Here is a 25,449-nt window from a genome sequence, read left to right as displayed (position 1 = left end):
TGAGCCTAAGACTGGCCTTGCAGGAGATGGAGACATTCTTTTCCATGGCCACAGACAGAAGGGATGGAGACTGAATCAGCACAGCATGGGAAAACTATGGGAAACTATGGAAAAAGAAAGAAATGTAATCGTAATCTGAATGCAAATACAAAACAATCTTCATTACAGAAAAAAATTGACACATCATATTCAGGTAAAAAAAAGGGGGGAATGAAAGGAATGAGGCACATCCCCCATATATCTCCCAACTTCCTGAGCCCAGCACAAACACATTCCTCCATATTTCTTTCAAACTTCAGAAAAACATCACCTGGGAGATCTCCGATAAGGAATGCTAAATGTATAATGTTAACCAATTGTAATGCTGTAACCAAGAGAATTACCTTGTTCCCTGTAACTTTACATATCCTGTTTACATCGGGCTATAAAAAGCAAGCACTCGCATTGTTCGAGGCCCTCCTGTATGCTGTGGAATGGAGGGACCAAGTTTGAACTTGTAGTAAAGATCCTTGCCACTTGGCTTTGACTCTGGACTCTGGTGGTCTTCTTTAGGGAACAAACGGTCTGGGCATAACAGTAACAATACCCTCTCTATACACTTCATATGTAGATATACATTCTTTCTTTTTTTGCATTTTGGTAAGTTTTTTTATGATTTCAACTTGTATTATAGATTAAGGGGTACATGTGTAGGTTTGTTACATGGGTATATTGCATGACATTGAAGTTTGGAGTAGAAATGGGAAGTCCAAGGTTGAGGAGGTCCATCCAGTGAGAGCCATCTTGTCAGTGGGGACTATCTATGGAGTCTTGAGGTGGTGCAGGGCATCATATGTCAAGGGGGTTGAATATTCTAGCTCAAGTCTTTCCTTCTCTTATAAAGCCACTAATGCCTCACTCTCATTACCTCATTTAATCCTAATTACCTCCCAAAGGTACAGATGGCCAACAAACGTATAAAAAATGCTCAACATCACTAATGATCAGAAAAATGCATGCCTTTTTGTGGCTGATTAGTATTCAGATATAGATATAGATATAGATATAGATATCTCACAGTTTCTTTATCCACTTGTTGATTTGTTGATTGGTGAGCATTAGGGTTGGTTCCACATTTTTGCAATTGCGAATTGTGTTGCAGTAGACACGTGTGTGCAAGTATCTTTTTCATGTAATGACTTGTTTTCCTCTGGTTAGAAACCCAGTAGTGGGATTGCTGGATCAAATGGTAGTTCTACTTTTAGTTCTTTAAGGAATCTCCACACTGTTTTCCATGGCAGTTGTACTAGTTTATATTCCCACCAGCAGTGTAGAAGTGTTCCATGTTCACTGCATCCATGCCAACATGTATTATTTTTTGATTTTTTGATTATGGCCATTCTCGCGGGAGTAAGGTGGTATTGCACTGTGGTTTTGATTTACGTTTCCCTGATCATAGTGATGTTGAGCAATTTTTCATGTTTGTTGGCCATTTGCATATCTTCTTTTGAGAATCGTCTACTCATGTCCTTAGCCCACTTTTTGATGGGATTGTTTGTTTGTTTTTTCCTGCTAAATTGTTTGAGTTCGTTGTAGATTCTGGATATCGGCCTTTTTTCAGATGTATAGATTGTGAAGATTTTCTCTCACTCTGTGAGTTGTCTGTTTACTCTGCTGACTGTTCCTTTTGTCATGCAAAAGGTCTTCAGTTTAATTAAGGTTCCAGCTATTTATTTTTGTTTTTATTACATTTGCTTTCGGGTGCTTGGTCATGAAACCCTTGCCTAAGACAATGTCTAGAGGGATTTTTCTGATGTTACCTTCTAGAATTTTTATAGTTTCATGTGATAAAAGAATTCAGTAAAGTTTCCAGATATAAAATTAATATACACACATCAGTAACTCTGCTGTACACCAACAGTGATCAAGCTGAGAATCGATTCAAGATCTCAACTCTTTTTACAATAGCTGCACAAAAAAATGACTTAGGAACATACTTAACCAAGGAGGTGAAAGACCTCTACAAGGAAAACTACAAAACACTGCCGAAAGAAATCATAGACAACAGAAACAAATGGAAACATATTCCATGCTCATGGGTTCGTAGAATCAATATTGTGAAAATGAATATACTGCCAAAAGTAATCTACAAATCCAATGCAATTCCTATCAAAATACCACCATCATTCTTCACAGAACTGGAAAAAACTATTCTAAAATTCATATGGAACTAAAAAATAGCCCACATAGTGAAAGCAAGACTAAGCAAAAAGAACAAATCTGTAGGCATCACACTACCTGATATCGAACTATACTATAAGGCCATAGTCACCAAAACACCATGGTACTGGCATAAAAATGGGCACATAGATCAATGCAACAGAATAGAGAACACAGAAATAAACCCAAATATATACCGCTAACTGATTTTCAACAAAGCAAACAAAAACATAAACTGGGGAAAGGACACCCTATTCAAGAAATGATGCTGGGATAATTGGCAAGCCACATGTAGGAGAATAAAACTGGATCTCCATCTCTCACCTTACACAAAAATCAACTCAAGATGGATCAAGGACTTAAATCAGTCTCTTTATTTATTCCTGGTCTATTCAAGCTTTCCATTGCTTTCTGATTCAAACTTGGTAGGTTAGAATTTCTAGGCTTTTTATCCATTTCCTCCAGGTTATTCAATTTGTTGGTGTATTATTGTTCATAATAGTCCCTTATGATCCATTTTATTTCTGAGGCATCTGTTGTAATGTCTCCACTTTGATTTCTGATTTAATTGATTTGTGTATTCTCTCTTTCATTCTTAGTTCAGCTAGGAGTTTGTTGATTTTGTTTATTTTATTTTTTCAAAGAACCAACTCTTGTTTTTATTGATTTCTTTCTATGATTTTTCTGTTCTCTATTTTTTTTTTTTTGAGACGGAGTCTCGCTCTGTCGCCCAGCCCAGGCTGGAGTGCAGTGGCACGATCTCGGCTCACTGCAAGCTCCGCCTCCCGGGTTCACGCCATTCTCCTGCCTCAGCCTCCCGAGTAGCTGGGACTACAGGCGCCCACAACCGCGCCCGGCTAATTTTTTGTATTTTTAGTAGAGACGGGGTTTCACCGTGGTCTTGATCTCCTGACCTTGTGATCCGCCTGCCTCGGCCTCCCAAAGTGCTGGGATTACAGGCGTGAGCCACCGCGCCCGGCCTCTGTTCTCTATTTGACTTATTTCTATTCTGATTTTGTTTCTTTCCCTTGCTAATTTTGAATTTAGTTTGTTCTTCTTCTTCTAGCTCCTTGAAGTGTAATGTTTGGTTGCTTACTTGAAATCTTCCTTCTTTTTTAATAAGAATTTATTGCTATAAATAAACTTCCATCTTAGAAGTGCTTTTGCTGCATCTCATGGGTTTTGATATGTTGTGTTTCTGTTGTTGCTTGTCTTAAGATATTTTTTAATTCCTCTTTTGAAATTTGCTATATCTTTCTTATAAAATTATTAGATTTTATAACTTGTTATTTTAAATTTAGTTTTACTTAATTATAAGTACATACTTTTAGTCACTCCTCCATGCATTAAAATGTCTAACTTCATCCAGTGTGCATCGTAAATTTTTGGAAACCAACAAAAGGGACAGTAAGGGAAAAGAGAAAAAAATCAGAAAGGCAACGAGCTCTAGCAATACTGAGACATTTAGTGTTTCAGACTGATTATGAAGTTATGGGTTTTTTTCTATTATATATTTAAAGATTGTTCTTTATTTGTTATGAACTTCATAGCTCTCTCTTCATTCACTTTAACCATTAGTGACTTTTAACAAGGAGGCCAATAGGTCATCATTCTTTTACCTTTGTAGAAACCAAGAAAATTTATGAAGAAATGTTATTATTTGTTCCCACTAATTTTTTTCAGACACTTAAGTCATTTATTTTTTCAATAGTATTTCCTAACTGGTTCTATTATAAGAAATGTAGGCTAGAAAAGATATGTTAGACTCTGTCTTTAATTTTAGAAATTTTGACATGTGTAAACAGCTTGCATTTTATTTCACACATTTTCTACTTCATAAATCTTTGACAAGTAGATTAAAACCTTAACATCAATATTTCCTAACTTCATCAATACTTCCTAATGTCATCAATATTTCCTAACTTCTTCACAGCTGGGAATGCAGCATGAATATATGTAAGTGTGTGTGCTGTGTTTACGTGTATGTTTGTGTGTGATCGTGTATGCATAATTCTTCCCTTACCTACTGGCAAGGACACTCAGAGTGAGGACCATTCCTAGTGACTGCTTCTCAAAAGCCATTTAGCTTTTCCCAAGCACACAGGAATTTGCCTTTGTTTCTCATGTAGGTTTTAATTTAGCCTCTACCTTGGACCATGAACTGACCCTGTCTTTATTTAGACCATTTTTCCAGGAGAGGGGACCACTAACAGGAGCAGCAGTGTTGGTGATACCTGTGAAACTAGCAACAAGAGAAACAAGTTCCTAAGCTCCTGATCCACTTGTTACCCAAGAACATCTCTGAGGTCTCCAACCACTTCTATGAGAGTAGGTCTGGGCACATTTCACACTCACAGTCGGCCTGTGGAGGCTAATGGTGCTTCCAACTTAGCTCATGGCCAAGATGATACTGAAATCTTGGACTTGAGATGAAGTTTGGTCAGTTTCTGCTCTTTTCCTACCACAGGTATTTTCCTAATATGTGTCAACACTCCCAAGATTATGGCTGAATAGAACTCTATAAAAATACAAGTAGGAACAGATCAGCTTTGAAAAGGTCATGGGTCTATCCCTTCTGTATTTTTGGCTAAGTTCTCTGATAGTTGAGGGAACTCTGGGCAAAGTGCTCTATAGGAGACAGGAACGAGCTGAGGACCTCCTAAACAGACCTGAGTCACGCTGCTGCCTGCGCATTTGATTAAGGTCCCAGGGGCTTCAGATGCCCAATATGGATGTTTCTTTCTATGTGGGACATCACAAAACAGTTCAAATTGTTATCTCATTCTAAAGAAAAAATGTTTTTTCTTTCATTTCTTTTTCTTTTTTTTATTTTAATTTAAGTTCTGGGATACAGGTGCAGAATGTACAGATTTGTTACATAAGTGTACGTGTGCCATGGTGGTTTGTTGCACATATTGACCCATCATCTAGGTTCCCTCTGCTCATCCCCCACCCCACCAACAGGCCCCAGTGTGTGTGTTGTTCTCCTCCCTATGTCCATGTGTTCTCATTGTTCAACTCCCACTTATGAGTGAGAACATGCAGTGTTTGATTTTCTGTTCCTGTGTTAGTTTGCTGAGAATGATGGCGTCCAGCTTCCTCCATGTCCCTGCAAAGGACATGATCTCATTCCTTTTTATGACTGCATAATATTCCATGGTGTATATGTACCACATTTTCTTTATCTAGTCTATCATTGATGGGCATTTGGGTTGGTTCCGTGTCTTTGCTATTGTAAATAATGCTGCAATAAACATACATATGCATGTGTCTTTATAGTAGAATGATTTATAATCCTTTGGGCATAAACCCAGTAACAAGATTGCTGGGTCAAATGGTATTTCTGGTTCTAGATCTTTGAGGAATCGCCACACTGTCTTCCACAATGGTTGGACTAATTTACATTCCCTCCAATAGTGTAAAAGTGTTCCTATTTCTTCACAGCCTTGCCAGCATCTGTTGTTTCTTGACTTTTTAATAATTGCCATTCTGACTGACATGAGATGCTATCTCATTGTGGTTTTGATGTGCATTTTTCTAATGATCAGTGATGAGGAGCTTTTTTTTTCGTGTTTGTTGGCTGCATAAATGTCTTCTTTTGAAAGTGTCTGTTCATATCCTTTGCCCACTTTTTCATGGGGTTGCTTGTTTTTTTCTTGTAAATTTGCTTAAGTTCCTGGTAGATTCTGGATATTAGACTTTTGTCAGATGGGTAGATTGCAAAAATTTTCTTCGATTCTGTAGGTTGCCTGCTCACTCTGATGATAGTTTCTTTTGCTGTGCAAAAGCTCTTTAGTTTAATTAGATCCCATTTGTCAATTTTGACTTTTGTTGCAATTGCGTTTGGTGTTTTCGTCATGAATTATTTGTCCATGCCTATGTCTTGAATGGTATTGCCTAAGTTTTCTTCCAGGGTTTTTATGGTTTGGGGTTTTACATTTAAGTCTTTGATCCATCTTAATTTTTGTATAGGATGTAAGGAAGGGCTATCAGCTATTTCTGTTATGCAAATTCTTTGTATATCCTAATTGTAGATAACATTTTAGGTGAGATCCCATTATACATTTACTTCACACAGCTCACACCACCTCATACTCTTCTCTGGGTACACCTAACACATCCACATTCCTGCTATAGACCTATCAGCAGACAAAGCAAATTAGGCAGGGCTGATTTATATGCAGACAGCTTTAAAATGCTCTGGAGTTCCCAAACATTTCTATGTGGTCTATGGGACCCTTGTTCTCCACTGTATCTCCCTGTGCCAGAGTAGGTGCTCAATTATTATTTTAAATAAATATATGAATGGCAGTAGTTATCAAATCATTTTCATAAAGGCACAAAAATTATTCTGTTCCAAACATTGAATTCTATTCATTCATGCGAGATGTGAGGACTGGAAGGTAGTCTGTCAAACGCAAAATCACATCTATCACCAGCATGGAGTGAGACTTCTCAGTGTTGATGTTTGGAAAGCAAATAGGAGACACTTTAGAGGGAGATGTAGCTCTGGAAGAATATTCAGAGAGATGACTTCTTGCTGGCTTTGAAGATGGAGGAGTGGGGCTGCCAGCTGAGGAATGCAGGAGTCTGGGGGCTGGAAGAGGCAAGACACAGATTCCCTCTTACACCTCAAGATGAGAGCGCAGCCCTGCCAACATCTTGAGTTTAGCCCAATGAGGCCTGTGTTAGACTTCTGATCTTCAGAACTGTAAAATGATACATTCCTAATGTTCCAGCCACTGAGTTCGTGGTAAATTGTTACAGAAGAAAAAGAAAGCTAATACAAAGGTCTTTATGACATTTTTCTTTTCTTTTTCTTTTTCTTTTTATTTTTTGAGACTGAGTTTCGCTCCTGTTGCCCAGGCTGATAGTGCAATGATGCAATCTTGGCTCACTGCAACCTCTGCCTTCCAGATTCAAGTGATTCTCCTGCCTCCGCGTCCTGAGTAGCTGGGATTACAAGCACCTACCACCACGCTGGGCTATTCATTTGTATTTTTAGTAGAAATGGGATTCACCCTGTTGACCAGGCTGGTCTCGAACTCCTGACCTCAGGTGATCTGCCCACCTCGGCCTCCCAAAGTGCTGGGATTACAGGCATGAGCCACCGTGCCCGGCCCTTTATGACTTTTTTTAATAAGGATCTTCCATAGCCAGGAATCTAAGAGACACTGAGTCCCTTAATTTTCTGCTGGGCTCTGCAAACCTTCCCATAAGTTAGTCAGGACACAGTCCCTCAGGCAGATACAGTACATATTCTAGTCCAGGGCTATGTGGGGAGGAAGCAGCAGGTGAGACTCTGAGAGGAGGACTGTGTTCAAGGCTGAAGCACTGTAAAGGAGTGGAATGTTGCTGACAATTATAATGTTACATCTTGAGTCCGAGGCTGCTGATAGTGGGAGTAAAAACTGTCCCAGATCCACTGCCACTGAATTAATTGACCCAGGACTGCAGATTCCCAGGTGGATGCCCAGGAGGTGAGCATGTTAGAAGCCTGTGCCAGTTTCTGCTGATGCCAGGCTAAGTAGTTTCTACTGCTCTGACTGGACATGCAGCTGATGGTGATCCTCTCTCCTGCAGACACAGCCATGGGGCCTGGAGACTGTGTTGTCATGATGTCCCTGACGGGCACCTACAATCAAGAATGATCACACACATACACACACACTTTATCTTACACACATTGAAATATGTCACTTACAAAACAATGATATAAATTACTGTCTAATGATATTAAATGTCAGCCCATAATTGAGTATACTTTGAAAATAGCCATTTTTTTTCTCATTACATCTCAAAATTCCTTTTTGTCTTTACACAGATGTTACTCTGAAGAAGCTATGGCAATTTTAAATTCTGGAGGAATTTAAAACCGAGACCCAGAGTAACCGGGACATCAGGACCTGGGTCTGTAGCACCATCTTGCTGCCGCTGCCTGTGTGATGCAGCTTAGTTCATATTTCAGAGTTTCCACTTACAAAATTTGGTCAACTAACCTGGGTCTGGAGGGTCCTGTGCAAACCAATCAGAGAGTTTGGAAGCAAATTGCATGGGCAATGGGCTGTGAAAGTATCCGACATAAATCAAGACCCAAAAATATCATCACAGAAAATGTAATTGTGTGACTAGAAAAGACACAAAATTCAACTTAGAAACTATGATAAATTTAGAAGCTTAGTACACACCACTAAGTAATCTAATGAAGACCTTTAGTCTTAAATCAGGAGTATATTTAAATAGGTTGAGTTTCCAGAAAGAATACACTACCTTCCTCAGATCAACAATTCTAGTGAAATAACAAAACATGCTAAGAAGAAAACAAAACAACAAAGGAAGGAAGGGAGGAAGAGAGGGAGAGAGGGAGGGAGGGAGGGAGGGAGGAGGAAGGAAGGAAGGAAGGAAGGAAGGAAGGAAGGAAGGAAGGAAGGAAGGAAGGAAAGAAGGAAGGAAGGAAGGAAGGGAAGGAAAAAAAAAAAGAGGGACAGAAAGGAAAAGACAAAAATAAAATGACAACTTTTGGCTCAAATTTTTATAAAATCTGTAACCAAAAAAATGTCTCATCGCTAAAGCCACTTGTATCCTGAAGGTACTTAAGAACAATGCAAATGGTGCTAAGGAAAAATAAAAGGGGGAAGCATATTGATTATATGGAGAAATTAAAGACATATTTGGTTGTCAATAATGTTTCTGGCTGAATGCTAAAGTTTTAAGATCAGTTAAATAATTTGAGACATATCCCTGAAGCCAGATCAGTTAAATAATTTGAGAAACTCTAAGGTAAATTCAGAAGCTTACTACACACCACTAAATGATCTAGTGAAGACCTTTGGTTTTAAGTCAGGAATATATTTAAATAGGTTGAGTTTGCAGAAATGATAGGCTACCTTACTCAGATCAACAATCTGATCTGGCTTCAGGGCTATGTCTGGGCCAGAGCAACAGAACACAGGCCCAGAATTCACTCATGTGGAAAATCTTGTGCTACCCTAATTTAAGCTAGGGGCAAGAGGGGCTCTAATCTTAAAGTAAGAGTGAACCAAAGAGAAACTGGAAAGTCTGCTTTCCACAACTGCTAGAAACTGAAAAAAGGGTTCCAGGTTAGTTGGGAAATGGAGAGAAAAAAAACAAACACGATTTCCTTAGAAAGTAATAGCTGCAGATCAACACTTCCAAGGATTTTCACTCCAAGAATGCATGTCCAAGAAGGGTCTAGAGCTCTCCAGTCTTGAAATTGCTTTAAGATAACTTTTCTGGTGTGGCATCCAAATGAAATGTCCTCTGGAGGAGGCACGACCATGTTAAATTTTCAAGAAACTTTACAAATAATTTTCTAAGGGCCAATAGACCACGAAGTCAGAAATTCTTCATTTTGAAGCGCAATACAACAATTGGAGCATGAAGGAGAAACAACAGAAATAACAAAGAGCAAAGTCTGCCTAGATTTCATATTTGGGATCATGAAAGCAAATTTAAGGAAGTAAGTAACTAACTTACCATTATGTGCAAAGCACAAAAAGCGAAAAAGGGAAAACAAGAATCTCTTCAACCAACTGGATTTAATTGACATCGAAGGCTAGTTTGGATCCAAATAAAATTATTTAACTTATCTTAAAACGTTAGCATTCAGCCAGAACATTATTGACCACCAAACATGAGTTTTAATTTCTCCATATAACAGCATGTTTCCCCTTTTATTTTTCCATAAATGGATAATTTAGGGAAACTTTTCTCATATAGAATATGTAAATGAATTCTTATAATCTGTTTCCAATTTTACCTACATCTGCTAGGATACCATAATATGACATAGTCCAACTGTCTGGGCTGAGGAGGTTCCTAATTTCTGGATACGAGGACACTAAAATGAGTAAGATCTGCCCAAGTAAGTTTCTAACAAGTTTTCATATTCTCTAGATTTTTGTTAGATTTTATAATTTTACTTTGTGACTGTTCCTATGAGCTCGAAAGTCATTTCCTTTCATTTTATTTACTGTTACTCACTCTGATTCGGCCGATGGAGGGCAAAGTCTCGAGGATCCAGAAAAGTCAGGAAAGTGAATATACCTGCTTCTCATGTTGTTTAGAGAGGACGTATTCACTCAGAGAATAAACACATTCACCGAGCTTTTCCTGAGCTCTCTGTTAACTAGGATAGTACTCTGTGTATTTATTCTTTTTTTGTTTGTTTGTTTGTTTCGTTGGTTGGTTGGTTTTTTGTTTTGTTTTGTTTTGTTTTGTTTTTTTGAGATGGATTCTTGCTCTGTCGCCCAGGCTGGAGTGCAGTGGCACGATCTCGACTCACTGCAAGCTCCACCTCCCGGGGGGTCATGCCATTCTCCAGCTTCAACCTCCTGAGTAGCTGGGACTACAGGCACCCGCCACCACGCCCAGCTTTTTGTGTGTGTGTGTGTGTGTGTGTGTGTGTATTTTTTAGTAGAGACGAAGTTTCACTGTGTTAGCCAGGATGGTCTCGATCTCCTGACCTCGTGGTCCATCCACCTCAGCCTCCCAAAGTGCTGGGATTACAGGTGTGAGCCACCGCACCCGGCCCAATCTGTGTATTTATTCTCTAGTGGTGGGTTGCAAATTACAGTTACTTAGAGAAAGTGACTAACCTCCATTACAGGTGCCTCTGGACTTAGGATTCCACTCCAACCAATCTGCAGATAAGAAAGCTACTTCCACTGGCTGGGATGATGTCAATTTTCATGCAATAACGAACTCTCACATTTAATCAGAAAGAACCTCCATTGGGAACCAGATAGGGAACAGGCTACTGAATGTTTCCAAGTTTGTCCAAATCACTATGCGTGTGAGGTGTTTGGGTTGACAAAGTCTTTAGCTCAAAATCTACAGGATGTGAAACCATATCACTTTCTCCACCCCGCAAACACTGACTCCACCAACAAGTCAATCCTCCCAGGTGATAAAAATCACACAGTGGCTTCCAGTTTTACTGACTCCAAAATAACGGATTCTCGCAACAAGACGAAACTACAATAAAACTAACCTGTATTAGTCCTTTGTCACTTGGTTGACGATGGCAGCTGGACAGTTTTGTTGTCTGGCTCACAGCATGGTTTCTTAACAAATAGTAGACAGAGGTTCTTCTTTAAAAATAATAGTATCAGACTTTTTATCTACAGATAATATAGAAAAATTTCAAAGCACTTTTCTAAAAAGACAATTCTATAACATTTATATTTTCTGTATATTTCAAGGCAACAAATCATGAAATAAAACCATCAATCAGAACTGGGGACTTCAAGGGTATTAATTTCACAAAAACTAGGAATATTCTCTTAAATTCAAACATCTATAAATACTGTGTAAAAGTAGCTTTTTCAAGCTGAATTGAATTTACTACTATTTAATAGAATAGTAGTAAAAAAAAAAAAAAAAAAATCTCCATAGAATTCTTTCTCAATTTCCCCCAGACAAGTTTCTGTATTGTATACCTTTCCTAGAGCTGTTGTAACAAAGGATCACAAGCTTGGTGACCGAAAACAACATAAAGTTTTGCTCTCACATTTTTGGAGGGAAGGAGTCTGAAGTTAATGCCTTGACCGGTTCTGACCTAGACCCCTCTTCCATAGTGACCATCCTTGATGACAGTCCAAGGAAAGACATTGAAAGAATTGATTCAATTCCTGTTGTTCTAACATATGAAATCTCCTTTTCGACTGTGAACTCACAACTGTGGCTATCTAACTACATGACAAGAAAGAAAAGGTATGGGAATAATTTTCTGTTACCATTCATAAAGAACATATAAAATAATCCCTTGTTCATTCTGTCCTGTCCTACTGTCCTGGGAGAATTCTTTCCTTAAGAAATCTTTTGATTAATGAGAATTACCTCCTTAGAAACCTTTTGATTAATCTGGTATAGATGTATATACATATATACACACAGATATGAATTATATATATACACATATACACATATATGCTATATAATCTCTATATAGAAAGATTTTATATATATATTTTACAAATATATACACACAGAGAGAATAGAATATCCACCAGTTTATAACAACTAATTACAAGAAATTTCATATTCACTATCTAAGGCCTGAAATCCTTTCCCTGTTACCTCTACCTTAAACAAGGTTATTCACTCTCTAGCTTAAAGAGGCAGATGTATTTTTCCCTGCCAAGTTTTCTTGACTTGAGTGCTGTCATGAAGTTTAATTCACTATGTTTAGGAAAAGACCATTTCTAACACTTGTTCCTAACATTCTTAAACAGTTTATCTGGTAATAGCAGATACCAGACAACTCTTGAACTAGTTCAACTCCATGTTGTTATTAGGAAAAAAATGTGAAGAACAGTACTAGACAGGTTGGAAGCTGTTTCCGTCTTCAGACTAGCTTAGAAAGGAGCCAAACAAGGTGGCAATCCCAAAGACTGACCAAAACAAACATCTCTACATTGTCAGATCTGTGATGCTTTCTTAGAGGGGCAGGACCACATGCACTGTGTCCTCACTGTAAATCTAGACTTTCACAGTGGGATCCCTCGGACCCCTACTGCAGGGGGCATGGACTTAAATCTCTATGCGCTTTCTTCCAAAGACAGAAAATACTTGATGTCATTTTGCTCAAAAAAGAGGACCTCCACCCTCCCTTTGGCTCTTTCCACACTGCTGCACTCACCAGGGGATTTGCATATTGTCCCCTAGGGAGGACTTTCCCTTGTGAGTCTGAGATAAAAGCTCAGCTCTAATCTTGCCTTGACTGATCAGGACTCCTCAGTTCATCTTCTCACAGTGAGGCTGCCTGCTCAGCTCCTGGGGCTGTTGATGCTCTGGGTCTCCGGTAAGGGAAGGAGACGAGGAAGGAGAATGGGGTAGGAGGGTGAGCTCTGGGGGCCCCACTGCCTCCCGTATGTGTTCTGTGCACATGTCAGATGTGCATGTACTGTCCTCCAGGATGGGGCATGTGATGTTTAGATATGTGAATGTGTGGAATAATCCAGAACAAGGACCTGTGCTGTGGGAAAGACTCTGACACACAAAGAGGAGGATAATGTAGGAAAACCCTAGAAGTTCGTGTGTGTCTTGTAAATATCCGTTCTTAAAAATTAGGTATTTAGAGATGTAAACCAAATCACAAACACACAAAAATGATATAGCCTGAAATAATTCACAAAAAATTACGAAATTATGAAAATAACACATATTTGTACATAACCTTGTACTTTTCTCTCAATATTTCAGGATTCATTAGGGTTATTGTGATGACCCGGATTCCACTCTCCCTGCCCGTCACCCCTGGAGAGCCGGCCTCCATCTCCTACAGGTCTAGTTAGAGCCTCCTGCATAGTGATGAATACATCTATTTGCATTGGTACCTGCAGAAGCCAGGCTAGTTTCCACAGCTCCTGATCTATGGTGTTTCCAACCAGTTCTGGCTCCCAGACAGGTTCAGTGGCAGTGAGTTAGGCACAGACTTCACACTGAAAGTCAGCAGAGTGGAGGTTGAGGATGTTCGGGATTTATCACTACTTGCAAGGTACACAATCTCTTCACACAGTGATACAGTTCCGAACCTAAGCTTCCCTGCTGGAATGGCTCAGCTCCCCACATGTGCTGCTTCTCCGGGGAGTAACTCAACAGAATCTCTGAGTCTATATAAGGGAAAGATGTCAAAGGGCTCAGGGAAAGAGCTTACCCATGAGGGCTAGGGTGCATGCATGCCTCAGCTTCAACTTAAGGACCAGTCATTCAACCTCCTCAGCTGTAGCTGTTTGGCATGGCAGTACCAGGAGCAGAATGAAGGCATTCAAAGCAACCAGAAGTGATGGAAGAGAAAGCCTAGTAAAAAGCTCATACTCCTCCTCCCTGCCTTGTGTACATTCATCAATTAAATTCATTCAGCCTGAGAGTCACATAATTGCAGCTTATTCATGACAACGCAAAACTGAGACTTTTTTGTTTGTTTTGCTTGGTTAAGTGGGTGCTAGTGTGCACGCATGATAACATCTGGTGACATAAGACACTTTTTCTCTCCCACCTCCCACTTTCCACTCCCACTTCATTTACCCCATTTCTCCCTTTCCACTTTCTTTTAGCACAAGTCCTTCTACAGTGCAGGGGCAGGCACAGGATTTTATACTACTGTCTTCGAGGGAGTAGCAAAGGAAAACTATTTATATTTTTTATTTTGAGCTGCTGGATAGAGTTTGTAAATCTCTTCAAACACAAAGGCCTAGTGCCAAAGAGTCTTTGAATAGTCTCAGTTACAGACTTGGAATAAAAAATTTTTTCAATTCCAAGCTGCATTTTAAAAGTAAAACACCAAGTCTGGAAGAATTAGAATTCATAAAAATATATGCTCAATACAAGATTATAGAAAAGCTAATATCCCTCCCTCCCAAAACACACACACACACACACACACACACACACACACACATATCTGGCTTTGGACATAGGACAGTAAATAAGAAGATACAGGGCACATGGTAGAGGTCAACTGTGGGCTCAAGACTCAGCTCTGTGGCTCCTAAGTTGGATGTTGATGCTGGTGGGTGGGGGTTGAGATGTAAATCCAGGTGTGAGCTCTGAGGTATTTCTTAGGAAGAATCACAGAGTTGAAGGAATGCCTTCCTGGCACTCAAGACTGTGCCCTGAGCCACTGCAAGCTCATGGGAAAGTGGAGCATCACACAGGGCTCTCAGTCTCAGAGATTCAATGGTTAGTAAAGTTCCAGTCCAAATGCACCTCAGGTCATATCACACATTCTTGTTTAACACAGTAGAGTATAGGTGAGCTGCCAAAGGTTGAATCTACCTTTATGATACACCTGAAAATGATCTGAGAGAGAACATCGTTCAGAACAGACCATGTAGTCAGGAAGTAGATTATGTTGACCAAAAGGCAGAACTGGGTCTGGGATGGTCAGTAGGAGATTCAGTGGTGGGTGCAAAGGGCCATGTCTAAGAATACATAAGGGACAATTAGTGCAGCATTAGAGATAGGAAGCCCCATGAAACTGTGAGAAGTTTCACACTGTCTTTCAGGCACACCCTCTCAGCTGCCTTTCTCACCCGAGACCACAGCAAATATACCAAGGAGAAATCCAGCCTGGTATTACGAGTTCAGCTCCTGACCATCTATTAAGGCAGCTCCAAGCAACTGCCAAACTCAGCTGGATTCTCCTCCCAGTAGTGTACCTCTGCCTGGGCCAACCCAGAAACCCTGTCAACACTCAACTTCAGCAAACTTCACTGCAGAACTAAGTGAGATAGCAACAAGCCGGGTTCTGTTTAGAAGTGCAGAGTGAGAAGTTTCCCTGTGCTGTGCAGGGGCTAACAATGGACACCCAGAAGGACGTTCAACCCCCAAAGCAGAAATGTCTATACATATGTATAGACATGTATGTCATGTATATGTACATCTATATATGTATATCTATAACTATATATGGAGAATGTCACACAGAAAATGAAATAAAATACAGGGATCCAATCAGATTCAGAGAATGTGGATACAAAATAACATACAAGAAAAGGGCAACAAGATTGGCAGTTTTTGATGCTTGATGAAACCTGGGAATTCAAAGAAATGTCTTCACTTATACTTGGATTTGTCTTCTCAATATTTTTCATTGTTGTATAGCTTCAGTTTTGGGTAGAGTAGTTCCCCCTTATCCTCAGGGGATGGGTTCCAAGACACCCAGTGGACTCCTGAAACCTCAGATAATGCCAAACCCTTTATACACTGTTTTTCCTATATATACATACCTATAATAAAATGTAATTTGTAAATTAGGCATAGCAAGAGATTAATAACAATAATAAAATAGAACAATGTTAACAACATACTGTAATAAAAGTTTTGTGAATTTGGTCGGTCTCTCTTGCTCTCAAAATATCTTCTTGTACAGTACTCATGTGTTTTAGACTATGGTAGACTATAGTTAACTGAAACCACAGAAAGGGGATTTTTGGATAAGGGGGGACTAATATACTTAGAAATACAACTATATACATGTGATTTCATTTTTAAGACCATATTGCATTTAGGTATCTACTAATATATAAAGCAATGTTTTATTCCATTACATGGCTTTTAGTTTTATCATATAGGTAACCAGACACACAATAAAGTGTAAAATTGTTTCCGCCAACCACGCTTTTACTCAAAACTTAGAATCATCTGCAGTCCTTGGTTAAAAATGTGTTTTTCTAGAACCTTCTGCTGTTCTGATTAAATAAATTCCGTGGAAACCACACACCCACCACACACACACACACACACACATACACACACACAAACCTAAATGAGGGCTCAGATTTACCTCACCTACAGAGGTTTCTTTCTTCTCTAGAATTTTAGTTAATCTGATCTTCGTGTCTTCTGTAGCTCCCGATGTCATCATACACATGAATTTTTAGTTAACTTTTTGTTTATTTCTGCATTTATACCAACAGCTATAGTGGTATTCTAAGTGGAAGTTCTTTCATTTTTTAATTAAATTATAATATACAGATGTCCACTTCTGTATTATAAGACATTAAGGTCTATGTCAATCGATAAATACATATGACATAATCACACAAATGCTGAAAACTTTTAAAAACTAAAGAAATGATAGTGATCATGCCCGTTTATAATATTAGATAATAAATACGATTTTCTTATACCGGTAATAAATGTCTAGAAATATATGTTTTAAATACACTGCATTTAAAAGTTTCTCTTTTTTTTCCACAAGGGGTCTTGCTTTGTCACTCAAACTGGCCTCAAACCCATGAGCTCAAGCCATTCGCCTGCCTAAGCCTCTCAGTCCTAATACTATTTGTGATTTAACAACAGAACACGTCACTTATGGCATAGTGTTACACTAAAGTTAATGAAGGTTTGAATTCACAACAAAATAATCCTCCTTTTGCCAAAGGGAATAAATTGTATTTGAGATGCTGCCTATCCCAAAGTAAGATATCCCATGGTGAGTACAATCAAAATTTCAATGACAATATATATCATACATCAATATATAGAGAACAGAAAGAAAACTTAATTATTTGATTAAAAAATCATTATCTCAGCTGGGTACGGTGGCTCATGCGTGTAATTCTAGCACTTTGGGAGGCCGAGGTGGGCGGATCACTTGAGGTCAGGAGTTTGAGACCAGCCTGGCCAACATGGTAAACCTCTGCCTCTACTAAAAATACAAAAATTAGCCAGGCTTGGTGGTATATACCTGTAGCCCCAGCTACTCAGGAGGCTGAGAAGGGAGAATTGCTTGAACCCATCAGGCAGAAGTTTCAGTGAACGGAGATTGCACCCCTGCACTCCAGCCTAGGAAACTGAGTGAGACTCTGTCTCAAATAATAATAAGTATTATTATTACATTTATTATTTTCTCAATAATTAATTTACAAATATTTGAAGTCACAGAGAGAGAAAAAATAATAGAGCAGAAGGAAATACAGTTGGAAAAAAACAGACAGATACTTATCAGAGCTACTCTATTAAAGAAATGCTAAAGAAGTCTTTGCTCATGCCAATGTCCTGAATGGTATTGCCTACATTTTCTTCTAGGGTTTTTATGGTTTCAGGTCTTACATTTAAGTCTTCAATCCATTTTGAGTTAATTTTTGTATAAGGTGTAAGGAAGGAATCCAGTTTCAGTTTTCTGCATATGGCTAGCCAGTTTTCCCAACACCATTTATTAAATAGAGAATCCTTGCTCCGTTGCTTGTTTTGTCAGGTTTGTCAAAGATCAGATGGTTGTAGATGTATGGAATTAATTCTGAGGCCTCTGTTTTGTTCCATTGGTCTGTATATCTGTTTTGGTACATGTACATTAGTTCAACAGTTGTGGAAGACAGTGTGGCAATTCCTCAAGGATCTAGAACCAGAAATACCATTTCACCCAGCAATCCCATTACTGGGTATATACCCAAAGAATTATAAATCATTCTACTATAAAGACACATGCACATGTATGTTTATTGCAGCACTATTCACAGTAGCAAAGACTTGAAACCAACCCAAATGCCTATCAATGGTAGACTGTATAAAGAAAATGCGGCTCGTGTATACCATGGAATACTATGCAGCCATAAAAAGGATGAGTTCGTGTTCTTTGCAGGGACATGGATGAAGCTGGAAACCATCATTCTCCGCAAATTAACATAGGAACAGAAAACCAAACACCGCATGTTCTCACTTATAAGTGGGAGTTGAACAATGAAAATACATGGACACAGGGAGGAGAACATCACACATCAGGGCCTGTCGGGAATGGGGGGCTAAGGGATGGATAGCATTAGGAGAAACGCCTAATGTAGATGACGGGTTGATGGGTGCAGCAAACCACCATAGCACGTGTATACCTATGTAACAAACCTGCACGTTCTGCACATGTATCCCAGAACTTAAAGTATTATAATAATAATAATAATGAAAGAAAACCAAGTCCAGGAAACCCAAGTTAAACCCATTTGCTTGACTGATCATGATCCTACTGGATACATTCTCATGGGTCCCAATTTTGCCCCCTGCTCATTTTCACTGATCTCATTTTAGGGGGTTTTAGGTATGGAGTCCTTAGGATTTGGGTTAAGTTTGGTGATTTTTTCAGAGAGGCTGATCACCAGAGCTGCATCAGTGATCATTTGACTTTATGTCTGACCCTGTGCACAGGTGGCTACTTGTCTCCTAACCTCAGTTGTCCTCTTTTTCCTTATCAGAAAACAATAACAACATCAACACAGACCCTCTTGGAGCTAGGAATGGCCAATAGAAGTGGTGTGTAAAAAACAAACAAATGGCCGGGTGTGGTGACTCAAGCCTGTAATCCCAGCACTTTGGAAGACCAAGGCGGGTGGATCACGAGGTCAAGAGATCGAGACCATCCTGGCTAACACAGTGAAATCCCGTCTCTACTAAAAATACAAAAAATTAGCCCAGCATGGTGGCGGGCGCCTGTAGTCCCAGCTACTCGGGAGGCTGAGGCCAGAGAATGGCGTGAACTCGGGAGGCAGAGCTTGCAGTGAGCCCACATTGTGCCACTGCACTCCAGCCTAGGTGACAGAGCGAGACTTCGTCTCAAAAAAAAAAAAAAAAAAAAAAAAAAGATAAATAAATAAATAAAAACCCTTAATAAACGGGATGTAGAAGAAACATATCTTAACATAATAAAAACTATATATAACAGACACTCAGTATCATATTGAACGGGGGAAAAGTGAAAGCTTTTCCTGAGAGATCTGGAACACGACAAGGATGACCACTTTCACTACTCTTATTCAGCATTGTACTGGAAGTCCTAGCTAGAGCAATCAGACAAGAGAAAGAAATAAAGGGCATCAAAAATTGAATGAAAGAAGTCAAATTATTCTTGTTAGCTGATGATATGATCTTTTATTTTGAAAAACCTAAGGACTCCACTGAAAAACTATTATAACTGAAAAACCAGTTCAGTAAAGTTGGAGGATACAAATCAACATACAAAAAACAATAATATTTCTATATGCCAACAGTGAACACTCTGAAAAAAATTAAAAATAATCCCATTTACAATAGCCACACTTAAATACATAAGAATTAACCAAACAAGTGAAAGATCTTTATAATGAAAGCTATAAAATATTGATGAAAGAAATTGAAGAAGACACCAAAAATGGAAAGATATTTCATGCTCATGGATTAGAAAAATCAGCATTGTTAAAATTTCCATACTACCCAAAGCAATCTACAGATTCAATGCAATCCCTATCAAAACACTAATGACATTTCTCACAGAAATAGAAAAAATAATTCTTAAATTTATATTAAACCTCAAAAGACCCACAATGACCAACTTTATCTTAAGCAAAAAGAACAAAACTGAAAGAATTGCATTACCTGACTTCAAATTATACTACAGAGGTAGAGTAATCAAAACAGGGTGGCACTGGCATAAAAAGAGACACATAGACCAATCGAAGGAATAGAGAACCCTGAAATAAATCCACATACCTGCAGTGAATTCATTTTCAACAAAAGTGTCATCAATTGACATTAGGGAAAAGAGTCTCTTCAATAAATAATGCTGGGAAAATTGGCTATCCATATGCAAGAGAATGAAACTAGACTTTGATCTCTCACCGTATAGAAAAAGCAAATCAAAATGGATTAAAAATAAGTCTGAGACCTCAAACTATGAAACTACTACAAGAAAACATTTGGGAAACTCTCCACATCAATCTGGGCAAAGATTTTGTGAGTAATACCCCACTAGCACAGGCAATCAAAGCAAAAATGGACAAATGGGATCACATCAAGTTTAAAAGCGTCTATACAGCAAAGGAAGCAATCAAAAAAGTGAAGGGCCCACCACAGAATAGGAGAAAAAGTTTACAAGTTATCCATCTGACAAGAGATTAAGAACTGTAATATATATATAAGAAGCTAAAACAACTCTATAGGAAGAAGTCTAATAACCCAATCAAAATTAGGCACAAGATTCGAATAGATGTTTCTCAAAAGGAGTCATACAAATGACAAGCAGGCATATTAAAAGGTGCTCAGCATCATTGATCATTAGAAAAATGCAAATCAAAACTACAATGAGATATCATCTCGCCCCAGTTAAAATGGCTTATATCCAAAAGACAAGCGATAACAAATGCTGGCAAGAATGTGGAGAAAAGGGAACCCTTGTACACTGTTGGTGGGAATGTAAATTAGTACATCCACTATGGAGAACAGTTTGGAGGTTCCTCAAAAAGTTAAAAATAGAGCTACCATGTCCTTCAGCAATTCCACTGCTGGGTATATACCCCAAAGAAATGAAATCAGTACACCAAAGAGATATCTGCACTCTCGTATTTGTTGCAGCACTGTTGACAATAGCTAAGATTTGGAAGCAACATAAATGTCCATCAACAGATGAACAGAAAAGGAAAATGTAGTACATAAACACCATGGAGTACTATTCAGCCATAAAATAGAAAGAGATCCTGTCATTTGCAACAATACGAATGGAACTAACATCATTACGTTAAGTGAAATAAGCCACGCACAGGAAGACAAACATCACTTATTCTCATGTATTTGCAGAGTCTAAAAATGAAAACAATTGAATTCATGAACATAGAGACTAGAAGGAGAGCGACCAGAGGCTGAGAAGAGTAGTGGGCGGGGGTGGGGAGTAGGGGGAAAGTGGGGATAGTTAATCGATACAAAAAAGTGTTAGAAAGAATGAATAAGTCCTACATTTGCTAGCACAACAGGGTGACTTTAGTCAACAATAACTTAACTATACAGTTTTAAATAACTAAAAGAGTATAATTGGATGGTTTGTAACACAAAGGATAAATGTTTAAGTGGCTGGAGACCCCATTCGCCATGATGTGATTATTACACATCGCATGCCTGTATCTAAATATCTCAGTTCTATATATACAGTACCTATATATATATATACCTACTATGTACCATGAAAATTGAAAATTAAAAAATGATAAATAAATAAGAAGTTGGCAAACTATTGTAAAAGGCAATGAGAAATGCTGTCACATATTCGTGAAAATAAAAATTAAAAATTGCCTATGAAAGTATTAAAGAAAGTGGCTGCCTGTAAAGCACTTTGGGAGGCCGAACGGGCGGATCACAATGAGAAACCATCCTGCTGACACAAACCCCGTTCTACTAAAAAATACAAAAAATTAGCCGGGCGAGTAGTCCCAGCTACTCGGGAATTGCCGGAGAATGTGAAAGGCGGAGCTTGCAGTGAGCTGAGATCCGGCCACTGCACTCCAAGAGCGAACTCCGTCTCAAAAAAAAAAAAAAAAAAGAAAGTATTAATACGATTGAAAGAAACTGGGGGTGGAAGGGCAGAACAAAAGGAGGTAGAGTGAATAAGAATTTTCAGCAACATCAATCATATGGGTTTTGTTGGAAAACCGGGTCTCTGGAAGGAAAAAGCTACAGAGGGACACTATGTGGGAGGCTATGAATAGGAAGGATCAAGGTTTAATATTGGGAAGGATTGCAGATGAAGGAAAAAAAAAAAAAAAAGCAAGAGAATTAGGAATCTAAGTAGAAACTTTCCGGAGTCAAGGAAGCACACAGAAGAAACAATTCACCCGTCAGTGTGTAAAACTCAGTGAACCCTGGTCTAGAAAGTAAAGATAAATCTATTTGGCTCAATCACGTGATGTTTCCACGTGAAACATGAAGGTTCCTGAAACACGAAAACTCCTGACAATGTCTCTAAGGGATCTTTACTACATTTTGCTTTAATAACCTTCCTCAGAAAGAAATCCAGAAAAAGCCAAATCCCTTCATTTTATCCTGGGCCCTGCAAACCCTCCAAGGACTAAATCAAGAGAGTGACCTCCCCGACACACAGAGGAAGCCCGCATGTTTGGGGCTGTGTGCAGAGGAAGCAGCTGTTGCAGCAAAGACCCACTGGCCCAGTGCATGGGGAGGAGGTTTGTGTTCGAGGCTGAAGCACTGTGAGAGGAGTGCTATAATACTGCTGACAGTAATACACTGCCACATCTTCAGCCTGCAGGCCACTGATGGTGAGAGTGAAATCTGTCCCAGATCCACTGCCACTGAATCGGTTAGGGACCCCGGATTCCCGGGTAGATGCCCAGTAAATGAGCAGCTTAGGAGCCTGTCCTGGTTTCTGCTGGTACCAGGCTAAGTAGTTCTTATTGTTGGAGCTGTATAAAAGACTCTGGCTGGACTTGCAGTTGATGGTGACCCTCTCTCCCAGAGACACAGCCAGGGAGTCTGGAGACTGGGTCATCACAGTGTCCCCACAGGCACCTGTAATGGACAATGATTATACATAAACTTACACACGCTTTCTCATATATAATTGAAATATGTCATTTAAATGTGCTTTCTAGTAGTAGTATAAGTCAACACATAATTGGATCCATATTGGAAATAGTCATTATTTCCAATCATATCTTAATTTTTTTTTTATTTCTACACAGATATGACTCTGAAAAGACTGTGGCACTTTTGAAATCCTCACCAGAGATCCAGAGCAACAGGGAAATGAAGACTTGGGTCTGTGACACCATCTTGCTGCCCCTGCCTGCCTGTTGTAGCTCAGTTCACAGTGCAAAGGTCCCGTTTATAAAATCCGAACAGCTGGTCATGGCCTGGAGGGGTCTATGCAAAAACGATCAGTAAGTACAAAAGCAAATTTCATGAGCAGTGGGTTGTGAAAGTATCCAATGTAAATCAAGAGCCAAAAATATCACCACAGAATATGTAACTCTATGAATAGAAAAGACAGAAGTCAACTTCGAAGCTCTAAAACTACAAACTTCTAGATGATCTAATGACTAGGACTACCTAGTAATTTTCAGAGGGGCATAAACGTTAAACACCTTGTGCATCATAGCAGAAGAGAAAGCATTCCCAATTTCTTAACTGCGTTTTACCTATATTAATCAGTAATATGCTGGCTTTTACCTGTGTTAATCAATCATAATAAACAAATTCTCAATAAATTTTATTGATACTCTTCAATGCCTGCTCAGCAACATTTTCCAAAGGCAGCTCGGGATATTAAATAACTCATTACTTTCTATATGTTCCATTTGCTCACCTATATGTCCCAGTCTCCTTACAGATGTAACCAGTTATGGCCAATGATATAGGCATGGAAGTAACATACATCCCTTGCAGGTTGAGGCAGGAAAAAGAGCATATGGAATTTTCCTGTCTATCCTTTATCTATAGAAGCAACTTAAGAGGCCATGTGCTCCAAATGGTGCAAATACAAGATGGTAGAGCCTCTGTCTGCCTGGATCCTTGAGTGACTGCATGGCCCTGGTGAAGAATGTAGCAAGAGCAAGACATAAGCATTTGTTGGTGCTAGACCATGAGATTTGGGGCAATGGTATAACCTACTCTATTATGGATAATATAAATACATAAAAGACAGAAGAGAGAGAGAAGTGAGAGAAGACTGTGAGAGAAGTGAGTGAGAGAAGACTGTGTTTTGTTCATTTCCTATACTCCTATATCACCATGGGATCTTGTGCCTTCTGGCGATCACACTAATGTTCTATAGCTCCAAAGAAGAAAGCTCGCCTAACGTCTCCATTCCAATGATTTACAGACTAAAAGCCAAAAAGAATCATAGAAATTATCTATTGCATTATTTGATGTAAGGAAATATCTTAGAGGGCACAGATAGAAATGTCTTAACCCGGGTCACTTATTTAGTTTGTGGCAGAGCTGAGGTTAAAACCAGGCCTTTTGACTCCTAATTTTGTGCTCTTTCCACCTTCTCACATCACTTCTCCAACCCAAAGTCTAGCAGAAAAGGCTAAAATAAGATATATGCACAAATCTGCTATTATAAGTCAGTGTATTTCATCAAACGCTTTAAGATGGGGCTTCTCATGGTTCACAATAAGCTGCAGAGGGAAGTGAATAACTATCTTCGTCTCCCCCACTGCTATTTGTGCAGTTTGAAGTTTATCTTTTAAATCATGTTTTCTTCTCATAGTAAATATTACAACTTGTGCCTTTTATGTGTGCGTAAATTTTAATATTTTTTTTTCCATGAAACATTCAAGTAAAATGGACACTCTAAAAAGACGTTTGTTAAGGTTACATGGCTTCACATTTCCCCCTGTTACACTATCTTGTGGAGCTACAGATTCACCTCACCCAAATTTGAGAAAAATAATCAAGAAAATGACTCACATTAGTAATGAGACCAAGTCCATAAGCAGTCATGTCATCAGCGCACGCTGCAGCCTCGTGCTGACGAGCATGTTTTGGGCGTATACCTGGACTAGTTTAGTGACATGATCAAGGGTACATTTTCCACCTGCATAGCCCCATCCTGGATCTACAGCCTTCCCTGTGTCTTTGTGAGCAACCTAGTGCGAACTCAGAGTGTCAGAGACAGATCTCAATTAATTTAGAAAGTTTATTTTCCCAAGGTTAAGGCGAAGCCCATCATAAAGTTTCCGGAGGTCCTGACTGTACGTGCCCAAGATGGTCGGGGCACAGCTTGGTGTTATACATTTTAGGGAGACAAGAAACATCAATCATTGTGTATAAGATGTACATCACTTCGGTCTGGAAAGGCGTGACAACTCGAGGCAGGGAAGGGGGCTTCCTGATGGGGTTGCATTATTTTGAGTCTCTGATCAGCCTTTCACTGAATATACAATTCACATATGAAAGGTGGGTAGAGAAATACCCATCTATGCTTTAGTCCGGCTTATTGAAACAATAGGGCAGAAGAAGCAATGCATA

General features: G+C 39.1%; 1 protein-coding gene and 1 gene segment (V, D, J or C); one reads left to right on the top strand and one right to left on the bottom strand.

Annotated features, from left to right (window-relative positions):
- Positions 1 to 25,449, top strand: part of LOC126934450 (immunoglobulin kappa light chain) — a 246,297-nt gene that overhangs the window by 194,815 nt on the left and 26,033 nt on the right. The gene's annotated exons all lie outside the window — the stretch shown is intronic.
- On the bottom strand, positions 22,331 to 23,421 carry LOC126934451 (immunoglobulin kappa variable 4-1-like). The segment is given in 2 exon segments: positions 22,331 to 22,983; positions 23,198 to 23,421. Coding segments are annotated over 2 exon segments (507 nt in total).

This window comes from Macaca thibetana, chromosome 13, assembly GCF_024542745.1.
Source record: "Macaca thibetana thibetana isolate TM-01 chromosome 13, ASM2454274v1, whole genome shotgun sequence".
Taxonomy (NCBI): Eukaryota; Metazoa; Chordata; class Mammalia; order Primates; family Cercopithecidae; genus Macaca; species Macaca thibetana.
Note: the sequence above shows the minus strand (reverse complement) of the source record. Positions and strands in the feature narration are given on the sequence as shown.